Here is a 22602-nt window from a genome sequence, read left to right on the forward strand (position 1 = left end):
GACCCTCACCCCCCCCTATAACCCCCCCTCTCCACCCCTCTCCCTAAAAAACAAACTCATTTTACACAAACCATTTTTTTCTTTTTTTTTTTCTGTCGTTCACTCCCCACGTTACCCCCCTCGTCCAAACTCTCCTCCACCGAAAGTGCCCCGCGGGGAGGCGAGGGCCCCACTTATTCCCGGGGGTTCCCGATTAGAACACCTGGCCTCCCCCGCCGGGAGGAAACGCAGCATCGCGGGAAAGCCAAAAGGCAATTGCTGCAAGCCTTCGGGCCGCGGGAGCTGAAACGCCCTCCCTTAGGGCCCGGGCCGGGAGGTGGGTGGGAAAGGGCGGGGGCGGGCGGGGGAAAGAAAGGGGGTAGGACCGACCCCGCCTCCTCACCGACCCCGCCGGCAGCGCCACCCCCGCGGCCGCCTGTAGAAGCTGCAGCCTCGGTCGCCGCCTCGCGCGCGGGGGCTGCTGGGAGGCACGGAGCGCGCGGGATGAGCGCTACGCCCGCCCGGACCCCGCGGAACCCCGGCCTGGTGATCGCAGGAAGGGGAGGGGCGCGGGCCGGAGGACACGGGCCCGGGGAGTCACCCGAGAAAGAGGCGGCAGGGAGAGAGCGAGATGGCGGCAAGTACCGACCGCCTTCCTGCTGTTCTTCCGCCCTCGGAGCCGGGAAGGGACGCGGCTGCCGGAAGCAGCAGGCCCCAGTGCGGGGAGCCTCCAGGCTCTGCAAGGTCTGCTCCGAAATGCATCGCGGAACCCCGGGCCTGCACCCTCAGGGGCCCAAGGCCCATTTTATCCCGACGACAGGAGGTCCCAGGACTGAGAACAGGACCCTGGAGGGGATTGACTGATGCAACCAGGAGGGAGGAGGGTGGGTTTGGGTTTGGGTTTGGGGGAAGGAGGTGAGTTCTTTCTGAGCTGTCAGATTTAGCAGGGCTTGCCAGGGCTTGCCAGGGTCTGTTGGACCTACCACGGCTTCATTGGAGAGGCTCTTGGGTCCACTCCCCAGGGCGCCCAGGCCTAAGTTCCACACTCCAGAGTAGACCGTTATGGAGAACAGGCAACTGGTTAGGAGGAGGGCGGGTCAGGGGAGGGTACGGGGTGGGAGGAGGATTTGTTCCTCATGTTCCAAGCCCCCTAGGGAGAGCCCTAAAACTCATTCTATGACCACCGGTGCTTCTACAAGAGTCCATTAGGTTCTTAGCCCCAGGAGGAATCCCCAAAGTGGGATTCCTAAGAGAAGACCCTAAGAGAACTGTATATTAAGCTTTGGCAAGATGTTAAAAAAATAAAATAAAATGCTGGAAGTTGAAAATCTGGGCTGTCTTTTAGGTACAGACTTTGCTAATGCACATTAGCAGTAAAATGGGAGCCAATAAAGTGTTTGCTGCGTTTCCTTTATTCCTCACTCCTTGCTTTGTTTCTAAATATGGGGTCAAAACCCCCAAAGGGTAAGTAAGCAGCTCATCTTCATGCCTTCCCCTTTCATCTCCACATCACACTAAGCACTTACTACTCCTTAACCCTTAGAGAGGATAGGAAGTAAATTGTGGAGAGGGAGCATAGGCTAAAGGGAGAGATTCCCAAACATGTTACGTGAGTTAATGGAGGTATAAAGTCTCTAAGAACCACTAGAAAGAATTGGCTTACACATTCTGGAGAAATACGTTTCCCAAATGTATTCTCCGATAAGATAATTTAGTTTTGAGGAAGCACTGACATGATCCCCAGGGAAACAGCAATCATCTGGAGTCTGGCTGTGACTTTGAGGCCCACTTCTTCTGGAAGGGCAGAATAAAGCCTTGAAGAGAAGAAATAGGCATTTACAACAGGTTTGTATATTGTGACCTATAACATCTTTTATCATCTTGATCAATTTATATAATATAGTCTCTCCCCTTAAGTTCTGGTAAAACTGTCTGGGTCTGCTTTTTTAAAAAAGTATTATTTAATCCTCAGGTGGGGACACGCTGAGAGAGAGAGAAGGAAACATCAAAGTGAGAGAGAAACATTGACTGGTTGCCTTTCGTAGGCGCCCCAACTGGGGATCAAGCCTGCAACCAGGTATGGGCCCTGACCAGGAATTGCTGGTCCAATTGGTGCATGGGAGGACACTCCAACCAACTGAGCCACTTGGGCCAGGATTAAGGGTAGATATTTGACTATCTTTTCAGTTTCTCCTATAGCTATATTTTATTCAGTCTGTTTTCCTTAAGTCAAATTTGATCATTTGTATTTTAAATTAAATATTTTGTTTATATTTGCAAATATATCAAAATATAGTTTCAGTATTTTCTATATCTAATGCTGCTGTAATGTTTCTCTTTCAGTACTCAATTAACTGAAGGATTAACCCTTTAATTTTCTTTTTAAAGAACCAGATTTTGGTTTAATTGTTTAATTCTATTTTAGGAGCATGGGAAAGTATGATCTTTCCATTGATTTCTGCTTCTTTCTTAATTCATTTCTTCTACTTTCCTCAGGTTTTGTTGTTCCTTTATCAGCTTTTAAATTAAAAGCTTAATTCATTACTTTTAATAGTTCTGTTTTCTCATAATTATATTTTAAAGCTATGATTTTCCTCTGATCTCTATATATAGGTTTTAATATATAGTGCTTTATTTCTAACAAGTATTTAATTTTATTTTGATATCTTCTTTAACTCATATGTTTCTCCCTGATAGTATAGGTCAAGGAGAACATTTTCAATTATTTCATTACATTATAATTAGTAAATATGTCTTGCATGGTTTAACACTTGAACTTGCATTTTTCATTTCCCACATGGTCAGTTTCCACCAGTATTCCATGTGAATTTCAAAATAATGTATTTTTCTATTTTAAATATGGTTATGATTAATCTTGCTAATTACATTCTTCAAATCCTCTATATCCTCAACAATTTTAGTTGACTTGATCTAATAATCCCTGAGAAAGGTGTATTTATGTTAACAATCACCATTATGATTGATTAAAAGTCTTTGTATGTACAATTCATGTGAGTATATGCATGTATATGTCTAAGTTAAGTGCAAACAATTTATGATTACTCCTTAATGGATTGGTGCTTTGGGGAATTTGAAATATCCTTCTTCTAGTGCTTTGTATACATAATACATATATATTTTTATGTATACTAAAACCTATGCTTTTCTAAGAACTTCTAGAGTAGTAATATGTATATTCTCTTTCTGAATATAATATAATGTAAATTTTACAAGTTTATTTCTCTTCATCCTCTCTGGGCAGAATCACTGGCTGGGCAGAATCTTTTCTTCTTCTTGCTGGAGTATAACTCCAGAAATCCTTCCATAAGGGTTTTAAGTGCTGCCTACACTTAGATGATAGTTTTATTGGATATAGAAATTTAGTTTCAAAATTATTTCCCCTAGATTTTAAAAAACATTGTTTCATTATCTCCTTATATACAGTGTCCCCAAATGAGAAGTCTGATATAAATTTGATTCCTATTTCTAAGAATTTTCTCTGGGTGTTTTCTCCTTAACTCTTGTGTTCTGAAAATTATCATTATATCTGTGGTGAAAGTTGTTTTAATTCATCCTTATATGCTCAGCATTTAATGGGACCTTGCAGTCTGAGGATACTGGTATATTGTCGCACTTGAACCTACCACCCCCAGATCAATTTGGTTTGGGCTATCAGTCAACAAACTTTCACTGAGAAGCTTGTTTATCTCTTCTCCCCCTCCCCCCTTTTTAATGTTTTTATTGATTTTTAGAGAGAGAGGAAAGTAGAGGGAGAGAGAGAAGAGAGAAACATCAAGGTGAGAGCAAAACATGGATCTGTTGCCTCCTGCACGAGCCCGAAACAGGCAACCTATTAGTGCATGGGACAACGCCCAACAGGCACTCGGATAGCCTTTGTGGAAGATCCCAAGTACAAAAGAGAAAACAAAAACACCTCAAAAAACCCACACCACAAACACTAGAAAATTTTAAAACAATGAAAAAGAAGGTAAGGAACAAGGCTGCACAGTTCACAAAGCTACACGATTATGAAATCATTGTGTAAGGAACAAAACCTTAAGAGAAAAGGAGAAAGACTTCCTTGTGAAGTAGAATGGATGGGAAGGCTTATAGAGTAAGATGTATTTTTTTAATCCTCACCCAAGGATATGCTTTCCGAGAGAAACATCGATGGGTTGCCTACCATATGCACCCCGACCAGAGGATCAAACCCTCAACCTTTTGGTGTACGGCAACACGCCAACCAACGGAGCCACCTGGGCATGGCCAGAGTGAGATTTCAGTAAGATTTCAAAGAACTAGCAGGTTGGCAGGGTTTGAATAGTCTAGAAAACAACTGAGAATACGGTAACAGAAGAATGATATAACAAAAGCACAAAGAGAAATTTAGGATGTTATCAAGTATAACACTGGTGAAAATGAATAATTGAAGAAGTTTAAGTTTTGGCCAGATGGTAGAAGGCCTTTATAGTTTCAGGACAAGGAATTGGGGTTTAATCCTAATGGACAATTAATGATAGCTTTTGACTAGGTGAGCAAATTGACAATGCTGTAACATTTCAGAAGACCTTGAGAAACAATTTCCCTATTCCTCAAGGAGAAGGAAGCAGAGCACCTGGACTTCAGGGTCCTAGCTGAGGAGACCAGATAGATTATTTGATAGCTTCACTGGGTAGAGGACGAACCAATAAAGCATGTGGCTTTATTGGGTAAAATGGGTTAAAGACGATTAGAAGCTAATTTCCTCACTTATTGAGTAAAATTTCCTACCATGAAATGTGCTGTATATGACTGCTTTCACTGGAGATTTTTTTTTATTTTTTATTTTTTAAAATATACTTCTTTATTGATTTCAGAGAGGAAGGGAGAAGGAGAGAGAGATAGAAACATCAATGATGAATTAACGTTTTAACTCTTCATTATTCTTTCACTATACCAAATGCAACCCCCTGAAAATTAAAATTGCAATTAAATGTTTTCAAACCCAGGACCCTTCAGTCCGCAGGCCAACGCTCTATCCACTGAGCCAAGCCGGCAGGGCTCACTGGAGATTTTAGATTCTCAGTGTGTTTCGGCCAAAGGTAAACTGAGTGGGGGGTGAAAGGATTAAGGAAAGACAGATAAGAGAATGGAAGCTGGGTCTCGGTGGGACACTGCTCCCTGATGAGCCAGCGCCCACAAGCCGTGTCTTTATTTTATAGCAGATGCCACGAGGCAAAGTAGGGGCATGATCACGTTGTTTACACAGCATTCTCGTGAGTTTCAACCGCACTCAACTATATGCACCTGAACTCTACCACAAGGCACATGGGGCTACGTGTTTGGACCATAGGTTCAAGCTTACAACCACAGCCGTTGGCTATAATTGTGCTGGGAGGGCCCTGCCCTCCAGCTGGGACTTGCACGTGGCAATGAGAAGACCTCATTAGTCCGAGGCTTGGACCTGGCCAAAACACTGTAGCCGCGCCCCATATCTCCCCCTTTACTTTTGTTTTTAAACACGCCTATTTACATTATCCAAAAAACTCTAAATAAATTATTCAAAACATCACAGCAAACTTCTGGCTATTAACAAAACCATAAACAGCAATGTTACCAAGAGAACAAAACTCTGGCTAATAACAAAGCAATACCAATGCAAAATCAAACTACAAACATGTCAACATTTTCAGGATATCTTACTCAAAGTCCTTAGATTTAGCTCCGCAAGATTTTACAGAAAACTGACAGTTCACCAATGCTAGCACAGCTTCCACTTGCTTTTCTAACATCTGCTTGGCCTCAGTCGCCATCTTCTCCAGCTGACTCCATGCTGCTATCTCGCCGATGCAAAGATGTCGTTGATGCAAAACCAGTCCCCTGGATCACACTGTTTGGACGGTTGACCTCGACACTGAGTCCGCACCAGTACCCGTCAAATCAGCCCTGTCCACGCCAGTGGAAGTCTGGTCCCTTCTCAGCTTCTTTCTTTAGCCGCTGCTGCATGGAAACAAACAACCCTCGGTCCTGCAGAGCTGGAGACTTCCAATTCTGAGTCTGGCGTCTCACACAGACCTAAAGTCCCAGGGAGCTATCAGATCGCACAAAGATAACCAAAGCCTAGAAACAATGCAACTGCTGCAAGAGCTTACAATCTAGGTCAGAAATAAAAATTACTTCCTTAAACATCATCACCACAGCAATCTTCTGCTTTACAGTGGCTTAAACAAAACCTAGGAGATTTCTACCTTATTTTGTACCTCCTAATTACTTCTTATTTTCTACCGCCTATTTTCTACCACTTGCTTTCTACCGCTTAGTTCTACTTATTTCTTACAGTGACTTAAACAAAACCTAGGAGATTTCTACCTTATTTTGTACCTCCTAATTACTTATTTTCTTACTTCCTACCGCTTGCTTCTTACTACTTACTTTCTACTGCTTATTTCTACTTATTCTCTATTTCTACTGCCTATTTCTATAGCTTAGTTATTTCTCTATTCCTACTGCCTACAACTTAAAGAGATCTCTTATTTTCTACCACTTATTTCTACTTATTTCTCTATTCCTATTTCTATAGCTTACTTATTTCTCTATTTCTACAGATTTCTCTTATTTCTACCTTACCTGTCTTTAGCTTAACAAAACCTAAGAGCTACAGCTTATTTCTATCTTACTTATTTCCTACCCCTATTTCTACCACTTTTTTGTTTTGTTTTGTTTTTTGGGATCCACTTCTTTTCTACCTTATTTCTTGTCTATTTTTTACTTATTCTCTCCTTAAGAAAATTTTAAAAATGCTTATTAAGCATTGCCCCATGTTTTACACCGAGCTATTATCAAACCTCGGCTCCCTACCTTACTTTCTGCTTTTAGCCTAACTTTCTGCTTTTAGCTTAACTTCCTGCTTTTAGCTTAACTTCTTATTTTCTTATTTTCATTTCTTTAAGCTTACTCTCTGCACGCACCTTGGAGCCTCATTTCACCTGACCACTTTTAAATTTCCCCCAAACTCAGTCCCTGGTCCGACGCCACTTCCTACAGCCAAAACTCAGGCCCTGGTGATCCTGAGCAGGGGGGATGAAAGGATTGAGAAAAGACACACTTCGGCTCCCTACCTTATTTTTGTTTTTAGGCCTTCTTATCATACTTTTGCTTTTTAAACTTAATCTCTATTTCTACCGCTTATTTCTTACAGCTTATTTCCTGAATTTCCCAAGTTTTACACCGAGCTAATATTACCACACTTCGGCTCCGTACCTTACTTTGGTTTTTGGCCTTTTTACTTTTACTTTTTAAGCTTACTCTTTTCTTTTGTTTTTTAAGCTTACTCATTGCGCGCGCCTTGGAGCCTCCTTTCACCTGACCACCTTTTTTATTTCCCCCAAACTCAGTCCCTGGTGGAGCGCCATCAGTGTAGTCATCTTGCCCTTGCTTCTTGTGGTCTGGTACTGGCTGGGGAAAGATGACTCACTGAGAATGTGATTTATCAATGAAAAATATATTATGGCCCAATTTATACAAGTTTTAACTAGATATGTTTGAACTCTTCTAATAAAATGATAGAATTCATTTAAAGCAGAAAGTTATGTAAATTCCCCCAAATTGATCAAGAATGGCTTAATTTCAAAGCCTGATTCAAGTGAATTGGAAACAGATTTTCCTTTTGCCTCAAAGATATATTTTATTTGGTAAAACACCCACCAGCCTTTGTCATGATTAGTCTTGAATTATTGTTATGCAGGTTTTGAACAGAGAGGTCCTTAAATATTCACCTCACATGTTAAAATTCTGGACTTTTGTATTCATTCCCCCGAAGCCTATTAAGAAAATAAGTCCTAGCTGGTTTGGCTCAGTGGATAGAAAGCCTGCGGACTGAAGGGTCCTGGGTTCGATTTCGGTCAAGGGCACATTCGGGCTCAATCCCTAGTGTGGTTTGTGCAGGAGGCAGCCAATCAATGGTCCTTTCATCATTGATGTTCTCTCCCCCTTTCCCTTCCTTTCTGAAATAATGTTAAACACACACACACACACACACACACACACACACACAAACACAGAACACCTGGGAGCACTAAAAACCACCTCCCCAGGAAATTTAGGAACGTCACCTGGAAAGATCTCACCAAAGTGGTTCTTAGAAACCAGGAAAGTTTGTTGCAGAAAAGACAATTTTCCTGTGGAGGTGTCCAAGTCTGTTTACTGCTCAGCTTCCACTAAGAGCAATATTGGTTGGGTAGTGAGGAAAGGTTTGACGGAAATAAGGATTAAATAAATGCTCTGAAAGTTGTTTGGGCTGTGGTTTCTCTCACTACGCAGGAAAGGCGACATTTTGGGCCAGGTGATTATTGGTTATGAGGCTGCTCCCTGGCAACTAGATGCTAGCACCCACCAAATCAGTGGTTCTCCACCTTGGCTGCACATTAGAATAACCTGGGAATCTTTTTAAAATCCTGATTTCTGGGCCTCGCCCTCCGGAAATTGTGTCTTTGTTACTAATGTTGTGGCCTCATCCCATAACAAAGAAATTTCTGGAGGATGAGGCCTAGAAATGAGGATTTTAAAGATTCCCAGGTGACTCTAATGTGCAGCCAAGGTTGAGAACCACCTCACTAGATGCTAACAGTATCCCCCCCTCAAGTGCTGGCAAGCAATCTCTGGCTAATTGCCCAATGTTCCATGGAACAGGGGACAAAATGGCTGGTTGATGTTGGGGTCCAGCCCCAGCAGGTCCAGGGGTTACCCATAGGTGTGGACGGAGTCGGCGAAGAATGAATGACATGGAGGCAGCGTTCAGTTGATCAGCATAGTTCTCCAGCCAGATTCTGTCTTATTACATCTGTATTTATGCCAGTTGATTTTAATCCTGTCAACTTCTATCCCAAAGGTTAGGGCGTTTATCTCCATTCCAGGGAGTAAAGATTATGTAGCTTAAGCATGATTGTTCGTAAAGTGATTAACTACCCGCCTGGCACTTAGTTAAGGGGTTTTATTCTCTCCCTAACTTCAGGGAAAAATCTCTACCTGGGGAAACAACCTTTCTCGGAGAGGTAACCTTGGTTAAAACACACAGCGCCAGGAAAGGGAGCAAACATATTAAGAACAGTATGCAAAAAAAAAAAAAACAGTATGCCATATTTATACGCCAGATGTTTCTTCCCTGCAGCGACTGTGTCAAGCAGCAGGGATGGACCAGCTTCTGGCAGGTTGAGTTACTGGACAGGAAAGTGGGAGATAGTCAAGTGCGGACTTACTTTGTAGGCCAATAAACTATAGAATATGGTTTTATTGGATAAAATGAGCTAAAGACAATTAGTAATAACTAGAATAAAAACCAGTGGAGAGTAAATCTTTCTGCCCATACTCGAGAGGGAGAGTAAGACCCAGCAAGCTTATGTCAAAACACACTTAAGGGCAAAGAAGGAAAAAAACCTCCGTGCCTTGTGTACTTAAGTATCCATTGAGTACCATGGAAATAGGGTCGGTAGAAGGTAAACCTGTTACCACGCAGGGTCCCGCCAGTTACAGGAGAGCCTCAGGAGGGTCGTAGTAACTAACCTACGGCCCCAACCTAGCTCTGGGCCGTAATACACTCGTGACCGTGGGACCCCCCCCACGCCCCACTCCATGTAACCAGAAGCTTACCAGCCTCGCAACAAGTGCTTACAGCTGCTTTTCCAACAACTGAAGTGGCTCTGAAAAGAGCCTTTGGGGTAAAGTGGTTGTTCTATCGCGTCTCCTGTGCGTTCTTACTTGGAGCTGGTGTACTTGGTGACGGCCTTGGTGCCTTCAGACACCGCATGCTTGGCCAGCTCGCCGGGCAGCAGCAGGCGCACAGCCGTCTGGATCTCCCGGGACGTGATGGTGGAGCGCTTGTTGTAATGCGCCAAGCGGGACGCCTCGCCGGCGATGCGCTCGAAGATGTCGTTCACGAAGGAGTTCATGATGCCCATGGCCTTGGACGAGATGCCGGTGTCCGGATGAACTTGCTTCAGCACCTTGTACACGTACACGGAGTAGCTCTCCTTGCGGCTGCGCTTGCGCTTCTTCCCATCCTTCTTCTGCACCTTGGTCACAGCCTTCTTGGAGCCCTTCTTGGGAGCAGGAGCAGACTTCGCTGGGTCCGGCATCTTCGGGAGGAGAAACCGCTCACGAATTGAACCAACCGCGATTACCAGCGAGTTGGTTGCGAGCTACTTATAGGGCCGATATGCAAATGAGACTCGGACAGTACTGCGTTTTCATTGGTTCATTTCCAACAGTGACGTCATAGAGGCAGAGCCGGTGTGAATAAGACGCTGCTCACGCTCCCTCAGTGGTTATTAGAACCAAACCCTTGCGAGCCAATCAAAATGTCCTACTTCACCTAACCAGGAAGTTATATCAAGCGGTAGTTTCCAGTTTGGGATCTGTTTTGCTGTTGCCTTTCCCTTTTCTTGTAGTCGTGTGTGGAAGAGATTTGCAGCGCCAGCTAAATACAAGTTAAACTTTCTCTTATTTTTCCATCGTTTCGTCCTGTGCCTTGTGGAAATCGGTTTTGATTTTTGGAACAATACCTTAGCGCACATTGGAACCGCCCCCCCTCCCCCCCAGGTATTCCGCAGACATTCCCATTTCGGTTTACGCCACCTGTGTTATGCAATGAAAATACTGAATTAGAAATGGGATTTATGTGGTTTTCCAATACAAAGCTGGAAAAGGGTTCCTAATTTTTTAAAGAAAACTTGCCTCTACTCCCCCCAGTCCTCGGGATCTTTCACATCTCAGGACTCGGCACAATGTCTCTTAACCCCCCACCTTTTTTTTTTTTTGACGTGACAAAAGCGTGCATTTAATTCGATGCTTTGCAGATACATGACTACAGCTGTGTGCATGGCTTGGCTTTGGGATGGTCCCAGCTGTTTATTGTTAAAGAAGAAATTAAAATGGAGCCAACAAAATGCAATTAAGGAAAAACAACCTTGAGACACAGGGGCCCGACATGCTCTGACTAGGAAGCAGGCAGGCCCCCACCTTCCTTTTTAAAAATGAGTTAAAATCCTGGCGAACTACCTGGGAATTGAGCATTTTGCCTAACATCCGGCATGATTCCAGGAACTAGAACGAGTTGAAAGCTAGCATTGGGAATTACTTATGACCTTCAAAAGGCGCCGCCAATTTGTGTTCACATTTGTAAAACCACCTCTGAATATATTGTGAACGGCTGGTAGCCGATTCTACCCTTTTTCAAGTTTTTAATAAGAATGGTGTTGCAGGCTTGAAGTCAACCAGCAATCTTGCCTCTGCTGTTCCGTCTAGTCCCGGTCAGCAGGCCAAAGGACATTAACTGACAAATACGAGTACACCCTCCGCCCACAACACCGGTGTGCGATGCGAGATGGCTCAGTGGGAAGGTGATACGGTGCTTTTCTAAAGGTGGCGGCTCTGAAAAGAGCCTTTGAGGCGTCTCCTTAAAGCCGTCCGCTTTAAGCCCGCTCCCCGCGGATGCGGCGGGACAGCTGGATGTCCTTGGGCAAAATGCTCGATCCCCCGGTAGTTCGCCAGGATTTTAACTCAGAAAGACCTTTCCTCTTCGCCTAAATTTAACTCCTCGGGGGAGCCCAGACGACTAGAAGACGACGAAAACAGCTGTGGAATCCGGAAGCCTGGCTTTGGAATCTGAATTCTCCCGGGACTGTGGCAGGTGGTGTCCGTTGGAGGGCGGCGTGGGGCGTGGAGAAGGGGGTGGGACACGTAGGAAGGAGGAACGGGAGGGGCGGGGACAACCTCGGCTGCTTCCCGCCCGCGCGCTTGCGGTTTTCAATCTGGTCCGATGGTCTTGTATATTAAGGACTGAGCTGGGCGCACCCGGACCAAGGCTTGTGTTTCCAGGTCCTAGTAACGATGTCTGGGAGAGGCAAGGGCGGTAAAGGTTTAGGCAAGGGTGGTGCCAAGCGCCACCGCAAAGTCCTGAGAGACAACATCCAGGGCATCACCAAGCCCGCCATCCGCCGCCTCGCTCGGCGTGGGGGTGTCAAGCGGATCTCGGGCCTCATCTATGAGGAGACGCGGGGGGTGCTGAAGGTGTTCCTGGAGAACGTGATCCGGGACGCCGTCACCTACACGGAGCACGCCAAGCGCAAGACGGTCACGGCCATGGACGTGGTGTATGCCCTGAAGCGGCAGGGTCGCACCCTGTATGGCTTCGGGGGCTAAGCCTCTGCTGCGGGCTCACGTGCACCAATCCTAAAGGCCCTTTTTAGGGCCACCCATAGAGTCCTAGGAAGAGCTGGACACTCGTTCGGGCAGTTTGGATAACTGCCTTTGTCACTTGGGGTTAAGTGAGTGTGTGAGGGGGGTGGTAGGGGGGAATGGGAGTACTGCCTGAAGCACTATCTGCATTTTACTAAGACCTTAAAACTTGGTCTTTCCTTTTTCTTAATTTCAAACGTTGTTCTCCAGGTTAAATCATTTGTTTACTTAGCATGTTATTTGGTCACTGGGTCCAGCTGTGGAAAGGAAAACGGCAAGGTCAAGTTGCTCTACATTCTCGCTACAATTTTTTGATCAAGATGGGAAGGTAGCTATACACTTAACAGTATTTGCATGACAATTCTGTTCCTCTGGTGACTTTTGAGCCTCTTTAATTGGTGCTTCACTTCCCATCTCTGCAATGCAGGGAGTGAGCCCGGTGGCTTTAGGGACCTGAACATAGGCTGGTGTTTTGTGATGCTATACTGCTCTCTTGAAAAGGTGCAAGTGCAAGAGTTCTCGCAAAGTTAAATCCAGTCATCAATCATCCAAATACAGGGTGGGGTGAACTTAGGGTTTCAGTTGTTCGTATAGAAATCAATCCAGTAAGAAAAAATTAAAGAATAAACTTGTGTGCTAAACTGTAAACCTACTTTAACCGTACCCTGTATGTTACTAGTGCAGTTGTGAAATAATTGGCAGTTGTCTAACCAGTGTATGAAAATGTTCTTGGTTTCCTGTGTTGTTGTTTTTTCAATAAAGAGGCCCCTCGTAGGGGTTTGCTGTACCTTGCATGTTTTAGATTTTCATTTTTTTGGTACTACATTCAAGAAAACTTGTCAAGGACCTATGAGATACTGTCTTTCAGTGACAATATTGTAAAGATACAGATGCAGAGACAATATGCTGTAAAAGCAAACTAATATCCTTAATGTCTTGAAAGCAAGTCTTCAGGTAACAATTCAGTCATGTGACTTCTGTAGCTTAGAATGAGAGGCCTGTGGGCACATACCCACCATCAATAAAGAAAGCACAATTGAATCACCGAGAAGGCAAAAGCTATTTATTCTATATTAGCACAGTAAAGAATACAGCGTCATTCTCTGCACTACTGCTTCTAAACTTTCTTGATTTGAATTGAAATGTACACCCATACCTCTAATTCTTAAGCCTAAGTTTTGCAGTTATTACATTTTCAAGTAAAGACTTTCTCTGCATTCTATGCTCATAAGTTTACAGCTAAACTTAGCATATATATAGTAAAGGGGGAAAAAACTCAGTTCTCAAAAGAAAAGCCAGCTATTGCTTTATTGGTCTCTACATTTGACTGTTGTCAAACACTTTGAAGGGAACTAGGTTTAAAACATGGGGCTTGGCAATGGAGATGTCAGCAAGTCTACTGGCCCCCTAGGAGCTAATTAGAATGGGGAAGAAAAAGAATACATAGAATACATGCATACCTACATGCACATATACTTCTATGTATGGTTGAATACCACATGGCAGCATATTCAGTATTGCTAGAGCCACCTCTCACTGACACCAGAGAGGTGTTATCAGTCTCCTTGCAACCCCCCAGTCAGATAGGGCTGTCCCCAACCTCAATCCTTGTCTTCTCATATAAATGAATTTATTCGAGAGAACTTGATTGAATTGTGATTAAGCCAGTTTATTAAATCAAGAAACATGATTAAAGAAGCAAATCTATACATCTGGCTTATGAAGTGCCTCCAGGCTCTCAGCTAATCTAAAGAGCAAGGTGGGTGGGGCTCCAAGGGGTTCTATATCCTCCTGTCTGTAGGTCTCAAAATTCCTCTGCTGGTATAGATTAAATTCTCAAGGTCTCGTTCTACTTTCTGTGGCCTTTCCAGAATTCATGAGAAGCACCTGGCAATTTTACCTTGCCAATCCTTGAGACTGCTGGCTTCTCTGCTTAGGGCAGCGGTTCTCAACCTTCTGGCCCTTTAAATACAGTTCCTCATGTTGTGACCCAACCATAAAATTATTTTCGTTGCTACTTCATAACTGTAATGTTGCTACTGTCATGAATCGTCATGTAAATATCTGATATGCAGAATGGTCTTAGGCGACCCCTGTGAAAGGGTCGTTCGACCGCAAAAGGGGTCGCAACCCACAGGTTGAGAACTGTTGGGGTCCAGCCCCAGCGGGTCCAGGGGTTCCCCAAAGGTGTGGACGGAGTCGGTGAAGAAGGAATGACACGAAGACAGCGTTCAGTTGATAAGCATAGCCAGGTTCTCTTTTTATTGTCCTGGTACATCTGTATTTATACCATTTGATCCTATAAGCATGCCTCTATAATCACATCTTGATATGTTTTGGGTAACCTTCTACAATCCCTTGTTTCATTTCCATAGCTTCTTTTATTATTATTATTATTATTATTATTATTATTATTTTATTGCTTAAAGTATTACAAAGAGTATTACATATGTCTCCTTTTTTTCCCCCCCCGCCCTTGACAATTCCATAGCTTCTTATCTGACCTTTGCCAAAAATCCTGTCTCTATCTAGTTCTGTTGATTTTAATCTTGTCTAGGTTAATCGCTGTGTTCCATTATAAGGGCTATTCCAAGATCACTATTCTACTGCTCTACTGATAAGCTACAAGGAAGTGACTGAAAGAGATTATCCTACCCAGTAAAGGTTATGTCCTCCCAGCCCCGCTGCTTGCCTTCCCTGGGACTGCCCTGTGTCGGTGGGTGGGTCTCCAGGGGTATAGGCTTTGGTGCTTTCCCTGGTGGGCAGACCCCTGGGAATGTGGGCCCAACAAGTCCCAAATTTATTGCCAACAGCCTTAGTCCAAGTTCTTCATAAGTAGTACATGGTATTTCTGTAACACTAGGGGGATTTACTGATTTATTCTCTTCCTTAGTCCTGTTAATCCTTAACTCCAGGGAAAAATCCCCGCCTGGGGAAACAACCTTTCTCAGGGAGGTGGTTCTGGTTAGAGAACACATAGCGCTAAAAAAGGGGGAGCAAACATATTAAGTGCAGTATGCTGTATACGCCAGGTACCTTGAAACATATGCTGTGCAGATGTTTCTTCCCTGCAGCGACTGTGTCCGGCAGAGAACCACTGGCTTACGGAGTAAAACTGCCCCTTTTCCCCTCTTTCCCCTTCCCCCTCTATTCCTGCATTCTCTTGTTAGGGAGGCTTTTAATCATTTGCTCTCAAGTGTCTTTGGCTGGGGAAGATAATGGCTTGTTATTTACAAACTGGCTGCAAATTTCCCATACTGTTTGGCCTTAACTTTCCTGTCTCAATTTCCCTATTCCTATTACTGGAATCCTGTAACAGTATGATAAAAAATGTAGACAACGATAAAAATAAAATAGAGTGAAGAAATGTAGACAATAATTACTATAGGAATCTTAATGACACAAGCGACTGCCTGCAGGGAATCTGGGAAGGAGAGCATGGCTGTTGAGGTGGGGCTTGTGTCAGGCTTTGAATAGACATCTGAATATAGACAATGTCTGACGTCCTATTGATACACAGTGAAGGGGTGGGGGAGGAGGACCAGGGGAAGAGCAGCAAGAATGATGGCGAGAAGGAGACGAAAACAGCTGTGGAATCCGGAAGCCGGGCCTTGGGATCCGAATGCTCCCGGGACCGTGGCGGATAGTGTCCGCTAGAGGGCGGCCTGAGGGCGGAAGGGGGGGAGAGAAACGGCGGAGGGGCGGGGACCATGACGACCGCTCGCGGTTTTCAATCCGGTCCGACGGTCTCGTATATCAGGGGGCCGAGCTCCCCTTCTGGCACGGCGCCTGGTGGGTTCACCTCGTGGTACGAGCAGCCATGTCCGGGAGAGGCAAGGGCGGGAAAGGGCTGGGCAAAGGCGGTGCTAAGCGGCACCGCAAGGTCCTGAGAGACAACATCCAGGGCATCACCAAGCCCGCCATCCGCCGCCTCGCTCGGCGTGGGGGTGTCAAGCGGATCTCGGGCCTCATCTACGAGGAGACGCGGGGGGTGCTGAAGGTGTTCCTGGAGAACGTGATCCGGGACGCCGTCACCTACACGGAGCACGCCAAGCGCAAGACGGTCACGGCCATGGACGTGGTGTACGCGCTCAAGCGCCAGGGCCGCACCCTGTATGGCTTCGGGGGCTAAGCCTCTGCTGCGGGCTCGCGTGTGCGGCCACCCTAAAGGCCCTTTTTAGGGCCACCCAGAGAGTCCTTGGGGAGCTGGGCACCTATAGGACGTGGGCACTAGAGCGCCCCCCAACCTCCTTTAGCACCAGCCGTTCTCCAAGCTGCCCCTCTGTTGTAACAGTGAGTCGCTTAGACAAGCAATGCCGAGTGCTTTGGTTCCTGCTTGCCGAGCCGACCCTTCTCCATGCCACCCTTGCGGGTCCAGTGGGGGTCGCGCAGCTGTGTCCGCATTTGGACAATTACTGACCAATCCGCGGGGTCCCGCAGCGGTCGCTGTGCGGGTCCAGCCAATCAGGACAGTGCTGGTATTGCACTATCTGAATGCCCATTTCTACAGAAACGGATCCGTTGGGGACAGGGGTGAAGGGTGGGGGTGGAGGCTGGAACTTCCCTGTATAGAAGTTAGCCATAAAGGACCTCCAGCTTTAACCAGGCTGTCTCCCCCCTCACCCCTTTATAGCAGGGAGGACCCTAGCGGTCTGTTACCCATCCCCTTTTTCTTTTGTGCCGTCCTTCCTCCTCTTCCTGCATTTCTGTATGTACCTCCCTCTCAGCCCCTGACCATACCCCAAGCCTCTACCCCATCCCCAGAAAATTGTCAGCACGGCCGAATGTGACATCTTTGGGGATATAAAAGCAGATGGTCCTGCCCAGGTTCTCTGAATTCAGGAACAGACTGGGGACGCTGGTGGGGGTGCAGCTCAGTGAACTCTTTTCAGTTGCTCTCACCAAGAGCAGGCTGAACCTGGGACTGTGGCCATTCCCGGGGCTTTCCAGACACCCTGCCTACGGGCACTGTGACCCCGACCCTGCAAGTTCCTCCCGGAGGAGGGTGAGGAGGAGAAAGGAAAGGGGCTGGATCTTGAAGCTCAGGGGCCCCCAGGGCTCTAGAGAGGGGGTGGGCCTTCCACACAGAAGAAACAGAAATGTGTGAAGACACCGTCTACTTGGGGATCGCAGATGCCCTGTGGGGCTAGAACCTACTGGGTTCAGCTGGCAGAACACCCGAAACCCGGGGAGGCTCTGAGAACTCCCAGGAAGCAGATGTATATTAAGGTTAATTTTTTCGTTGCCTTTTAATGGGATTAAAAGGCAGCTATTAATGGAATTGCTAACTCGAATTGGATGCTTATTGTGGACCAGAGAGCATGCCAGGCGCTTGTTAAGAAGCATCCCTGAATACGTCCACCAGCACCATTAGCAAGGTGCTATTCCCCCCATTTTAGAGTGGGGAAAAGTGAGGCCTGCAGAGATTCATTTGCTGGGAGAGCCACCTACCTGTTCTGTTGTCTGGGCAAGACGGGGATTCAAATTCCCGTTTGTCCCGGAGCAGAGTGCCTAGTGGACATTACCCAACAGTGCTCTGAACGGCCGTGCAAAAGAAGGTGGACTTCATTCTGAAGGGAATTGGGAAGGAGGTCGGAAATTTTTCAGCAAGAGAGTGACAGGCTCAAAGAGTGGAAGCTTAGTGGCCGGGCAGAGTCTATCCTGAATACTCAGAGCTGGTGAAGGCATCAGTTAAGGCCGGGGCATGGAGGGAGGGAGGGAGGGAAGGAGGGAGGCAGACAGAAAGTAGATTTGATTGAACATTTGTTGACTCCTGAGACTTGGACAAAGGCCACGAGGAAGGAACTCGTGCCCTGAAACAGCTTGGGGGCTGGGGGTGGGGAGCCAAAGGTGTCTTTCATGAAGAGGAGAGGTGTGAAAAGTAGCCTGGGGAAGCCAGATGGTGCCGTTTTGGAGATAAGCCATTATCCATCCAGAAGGACCTAGGCACAAGGCAGTTAGAAAAACATTGGTGTGGAGTTCAGGACAGGGGTCTGAGCAGGAGATACCGGTTTGGGAGCGCTTGTCAGAGGCAGAGAGAGGGAAAGCGTGTAACCCACGATCTCACTCGAGTTGCAGGTAGGAAGGACAAAGGCCAGCAGGGGTGAGCCCAGGACATGGATGGGCCCGGAGGAGAAAGAGGAGAAGGCTGGGATGGGGACCTGGAGAAGGGTCAGGAGGACGACCAGGAGAGGGCGTGAACCCACAGGCCAAGTCCCCTGCCAAGGAAGCACAGGCGTCAACAGGGCCACACTAGCTTCCATGCTGGCTCAGGCGCCAGCCCCTGCCACGCCAAGGCAGAGTTCGGTCTGAAGGAAGACATGTTTTCAGTTGGTCAAGTCCCAGGTCCAGGGTAGACCTTTCCTGCAACCCAAGCTAGCCAGGCGGAAGCTACCTGTCAGAGGAAGAGCATTAATACTTACCTTGTCCTTTATTGTCCTTGAACTCTCCCCTGAGGGTAGGGAAGTGACTTAAGTACAGGAACGATCAAAAGTGAAAACCTACATCTTCTATCGTCCTCTTGTATGGATGAAGTCAAGTTTGTGCCGGCCTCCGGAAGCAATAACAGAAAGGTTTGAAAGACTGCACTGCTGTGAGGGTGGCGGAGGCCTTGACTGTGACAGGAGCACAAGGACAGGGAGGCTTCCTGTGAGTGAGCCGGGAGAGAGGGGGCAGTAGAGGCTGGTAGAGGAAAGCAGCGGCCTCTGGGGGTCAGGCAGAGGACATGGCGAGGACAGATACCTGACAGGGGCACCTCAGGTTTCAGGGCCTGCTCAGCTACTTGGCTCCCGGACCTGAGATCCTGGACCTGAGATCCTGGGCAAGTCACGCACCCGAGAGCCTCAGACTGTATCTCAGAAAGCGCCGTGTGGGTCTAGTCCCCACCAGGTTTGCCTTGAGGTGCCCCCCTGAAGTCACACCTGTGAAGTCACCAGTACTTGCTAACCCCGGGGTCCAGACCCGAGCCAAGGGACGCAGCCTGCACTGAGGCCTCCCCACGCAGGTAGTAGTAAGGGACTGGGCCGAGAGCGAGGGGCGTGCTCTGGAAATGGCGGTGATCCTGAGGCAGGGGGGCCCCAGTCCCTTCACTGCTCTCCCCTTTTCTGACACATCGAGAGGCAAAGGGAGCTTTACGGAAAAGTGGAGCAACCACGTGTGGGCAGAGCAACCGGACACAGGCGGAAGCCTTCAGGGCATCGTTGGGGGTGGGGGTGCGGGGAGCCTCGCTCTGCGGACCTGGTCCGTTGCCAACCCAGCTCCCAAGTGGCCCACGGGCATGTGTCCACACAGGCTTCCCCCCGCCCCCACCTAGGGCCGGGGATTTGCTTAAAGAAGCACAGGCCTCGGGACGAAAGCGTCGAGAGCCGCGTCGGGTGAGGCCATTTCGGGAGGGGGCGCGCGGCACTGAGCTGCCGGGAGGCCTCCCGGGTGCGCTCTGGGTCGTGAGTGCTCCCGGCTCGAGTCCACCTCTGATCCCCGACTTTGAGAGAGACCGCCCAGCAGAGCGCCAGCAGGCACGACTGTCCGAGGAGCGGCCATGTTTAGGGCGCACGCCTCAAGGTGGCTGAGTGGCATACATCCCCGATGGCGGCCGGTAGAAGCGACTAGGCCTGGATGCCCGGAGCTTACCACCCACCCTCCGTGTTGGGAGTGCCGCCCCCGGTTCCCCCAACCCCCAACCCCCCCCCAACTCCCTGCATGGATACACGGACGCCCAAGTACTACAGCTTCTCAGTGCACTTGTGGGTGGCTCTGAAAAGAGCCTTTGGATGCGATGGAACCTGGAACCGAGCGCGCACTTCTTAGGCCCGCTCCCCGCGGATGCGGCGGGCCAGCTGGATGTCCTTGGGCATGATGGTGACGCGCTTGGCGTGGATGGCGCACAGGTTGGTGTCCTCGAACAGACCCACCAGGTAGGCCTCGCTCGCCTCCTGCAGCGCCATGACGGCCGAGCTCTGGAAGCGCAGGTCGGTCTTGAAGTCCTGCGCGATCTCGCGCACCAGGCGCTGGAAGGGCAGCTTGCGGATCAGCAGCTCGGTCGACTTCTGGTAGCGCCGGATCTCGCGCAGGGCCACGGTGCCCGGGCGGTAGCGGTGCGGCTTCTTCACGCCGCCCGTGGCCGGCGCGCTCTTGCGGGCCGCCTTGGTGGCCAGCTGCTTGCGCGGAGCCTTGCCACCGGTCGACTTCCGGGCGGTCTGCTTCGTACGGGCCATGGCGATGCGAGGCGCAACCTGCACGACACGACGGCGGGAGCGAGAGCGAGGTCCCGGGCCGCCGCAGCCGCCTTTATAGCCACAGTCCTTTCCCGATTGGGCGGGACGGTAAAATTGAAAGTCCCGCGCTGGCTGTTCATTGGCTGTGACGTCACCCTCCCCGGCGTGCCCGATTGGCTGGGGCAGAATCTCCCCTGCCCCACCCCCTCGCCTCACTTTCTACTTTCGGGTTTGCCAACAGCTTTTTCTGCCTGGTTTTTCCTTTCTTTCGGGCCGAGTCCTTTTTCTTTTTAGAACCTCAACTGTCAGGGCGCCCCTCCGTTGCCCTTTCACTCCTTAAGGCACGCTATCCGCAATGCCCTCTTCCTTTCCACGCCGGAATCGAGCTTCCATCTTCCTTCTGCCCCCCCCCCCCCCCGGCCCGCCCCCGGAGGCCCCTTTGTCAATCTGAAGGACCGCTTTTCCCGCCTTTCGGACCGGAAAATTGCCCGCCCCCGCCCCCGCCCCCGCCCCAGGCACAAGACCCCGCCCCCGAAGGCCCTAACCTCCCCCGGGAAGGCGTCCTCTCGCTTGGGAAAAAACAACAGGAAACCTTTAGAATTAGATAGTCGGCTCAGTTAGGCCAAGCTCCAGGTTCGCCAGTCCCGAAAAGGGGTCGATCGGCCCTCCTACCGACTGGGGTGGGTGTGTTGTGTCAGTGAATGTCCCCTCCCTACTGGGCCTCCCTAACAAGTGCTGGGCATAGGTCTCGGGCGGGGGTGAGGGAACTTGCGCGCCGGGGGTCGCCTCTCAGAGGCGTTGTAGCCGAGAGGCTGGTTCCCTCACCTGCCGTGATCGCGTCCTTAAGGTTTACGGCCCGGCCCATCCCGCCCAGTCCAGGCGGCGAAGTGCTCGGGATGTGAGCGGGGAGGGGCGGTTGGGAGGCGAAGGCAAATGGCTGGCCCCGCCAGCCCTGCGCATGCGGGCAGGGTTAGCACTTTCTACTGCGGACGTGGGGACGGAGGAGACTGGGTACGATAATAACAGCTCTTTTATTTGAAAGAGTGGGTGGCTCTGAAAAGAGCCTTTGATTTCAGAGGTGCCCCTTTCGAAACGGGGGGCTGGGCGGGCGCCAGACGCACGGCCTCACTTGCCCTTCGCCTTGTGGTGGCTCTCCGTCTTCTTGGGGAGCAACACGGCCTGGATGTTGGGCAAAACGCCGCCCTGGGCGATGGTGACTTTGCCCAGCAGCTTGTTGAGCTCCTCGTCGTTGCGGATGGCCAGCTGCAGGTGACGGGGGATGATGCGCGTCTTCTTGTTGTCTCGGGCCGCGTTGCCCGCCAGCTCCAGGATCTCAGCGGTCAGGTACTCCAGCACCGCCGCCATGTAGACGGGCGCGCCGGCTCCCACCCGCTCGGCGTAGTTGCCCTTGCGCAGGAGACGGTGCACACGCCCCACCGGGAACTGGAGGCCGGCACGGGAAGAGCGGGACTTGGCCTTAGCGCGGGCCTTACCTCCCTGTTTGCCACGACCAGACATGACGGCGACACACGTACTGCGAGCAACTCCCGACTGACGACCGGCAAAGTCGCCCTAAACGGCTCCCTTTCACCTTTTTATAGGCAGAACGGCGATTGTTCACCGAGCACTCTGATTGGCTAAAGCATAGCTTTGTCCTGATGGCCAATAGGAGAGCGCAGGCAGAATACACTTATTTGCATACTCTCGTCCCCACCCTAAAACGAGAGCCACTGAAAGCCCGCCAATCACAACGCGGCGTACTCGGGACCTTAATTTGCATACAGCCTCTATAAGTACCGAGCCGCTTCCGGTAGCCCCGGTCCCGCTGTTGTCTTTGCGTGCCTGATCTCTTTCCTGCCGCTGGTGCTTCCCGCTATGCCTGAGCCGGCCAAGTCCGCTCCCGCGCCCAAGAAGGGCTCGAAGAAAGCGGTCACCAAGGCCCAGAAGAAGGATGGCAAGAAGCGCAAGCGCAGCCGCAAGGAGAGCTATTCCATCTACGTGTACAAGGTGCTCAAGCAGGTCCACCCCGACACCGGCATCTCGTCCAAGGCCATGGGCATCATGAACTCCTTCGTCAACGACATCTTCGAGCGCATCGCCGGCGAGGCGACGCGCCTGGCGCATTACAACAAGCGCTCGACCATCACGTCCCGGGAAGATCCAGACGGCCGTGCGCCTGCTGCTGCCCGGCGAGCTGGCC

General features: G+C 49.1%; 4 protein-coding genes and 1 pseudogene across 5 annotated transcripts in view; 2 read left to right on the top strand and 3 right to left on the bottom strand.

Moving 5' to 3' along the window:
* The window catches only part of LOC102425260 (histone H2B type 2-F), a 12405-nt gene extending 2271 nt beyond the window's left edge, over positions 1–10134 (bottom strand). The window contains exons 1-2 of one of the 2 annotated variants that reach the window (XM_023759203.1): positions 9712–10134; positions 1374–1793 (exon numbers count right to left, since the gene is read on the bottom strand). In XM_023759203.1, coding sequence (XP_023614971.1) covers positions 1691–1793; positions 9712–10088 — 480 coding nt within the window. In that variant the 5' untranslated portion in view covers positions 10089–10134 and the 3' untranslated portion in view covers positions 1374–1690. Of the gene's footprint in view, positions 1–1373; positions 1794–9711 lie in introns of those variants that run through there. The other variant, XM_023759204.1, reaches the window with a different exon arrangement.
* Positions 10135–11783: 1649 nt separating this feature from the next.
* On the top strand, positions 11784–17470 carry LOC102425880. Its single transcript, XM_023759309.1, has 2 exons — positions 11784–12148; positions 15765–17470. The coding sequence occupies exons 1-2, from the start codon at positions 11842–11844 to the stop codon at positions 16319–16321; spliced, it is 864 nt and encodes a 287-aa protein (XP_023615077.1). The 5' UTR covers positions 11784–11841; the 3' UTR covers positions 16322–17470.
* A 2462-nt stretch (positions 17471–19932) lies between these two features.
* Positions 19933–20542, bottom strand: LOC102426193 (histone H3). The gene has a single exon (XM_006095169.3). It carries the CDS (start codon positions 20400–20402, stop codon positions 19992–19994), a length of 411 nt encoding a protein of 136 aa, XP_006095231.1. The 5' UTR covers positions 20403–20542; the 3' UTR covers positions 19933–19991.
* An 872-nt stretch (positions 20543–21414) lies between these two features.
* On the bottom strand, positions 21415–21988 carry LOC102426513 (histone H2A type 2-A). Its single transcript, XM_006095170.3, has one exon. The coding sequence runs from the start codon at positions 21918–21920 to the stop codon at positions 21528–21530; it is 393 nt and encodes a 130-aa protein (XP_006095232.1). The 5' UTR covers positions 21921–21988; the 3' UTR covers positions 21415–21527.
* A 138-nt stretch (positions 21989–22126) lies between these two features.
* LOC102439994 overlaps positions 22127–22602 on the top strand; it is a 4143-nt pseudogene continuing 3667 nt past the window's right edge.

Source organism: Myotis lucifugus, unplaced genomic scaffold, assembly GCF_000147115.1.
Source record: "Myotis lucifugus unplaced genomic scaffold, Myoluc2.0 scaffold_151, whole genome shotgun sequence".
In the NCBI taxonomy this organism is placed as follows: Eukaryota; Metazoa; Chordata; class Mammalia; order Chiroptera; family Vespertilionidae; genus Myotis; species Myotis lucifugus.

What these genes read in the sequence shown, in the direction of transcription:
- LOC102426513 (XM_006095170.3), bottom strand. Translation starts at nt 21,920, where the DNA reads ATGTCTGGTCGTGGCAAACAGGGAGGTAAGGCCCGCGCTAAGGCCAAG.
- LOC102426193 (XM_006095169.3), bottom strand. Translation starts at nt 20,402, where the DNA reads ATGGCCCGTACGAAGCAGACCGCCCGGAAGTCGACCGGTGGCAAGGCT.
- LOC102425880 (XM_023759309.1), top strand. Translation starts at nt 11,842, where the DNA reads ATGTCTGGGAGAGGCAAGGGCGGTAAAGGTTTAGGCAAGGGTGGTGCC. An exon ending in CACCCTGTATGGCTTCGGGG is followed by an intron (nt 12,149 to 15,764) that starts GCTAAGCCTCTG and finishes GATGGCGAGAAG; the next exon opens with GAGACGAAAACAGCTGTGGA.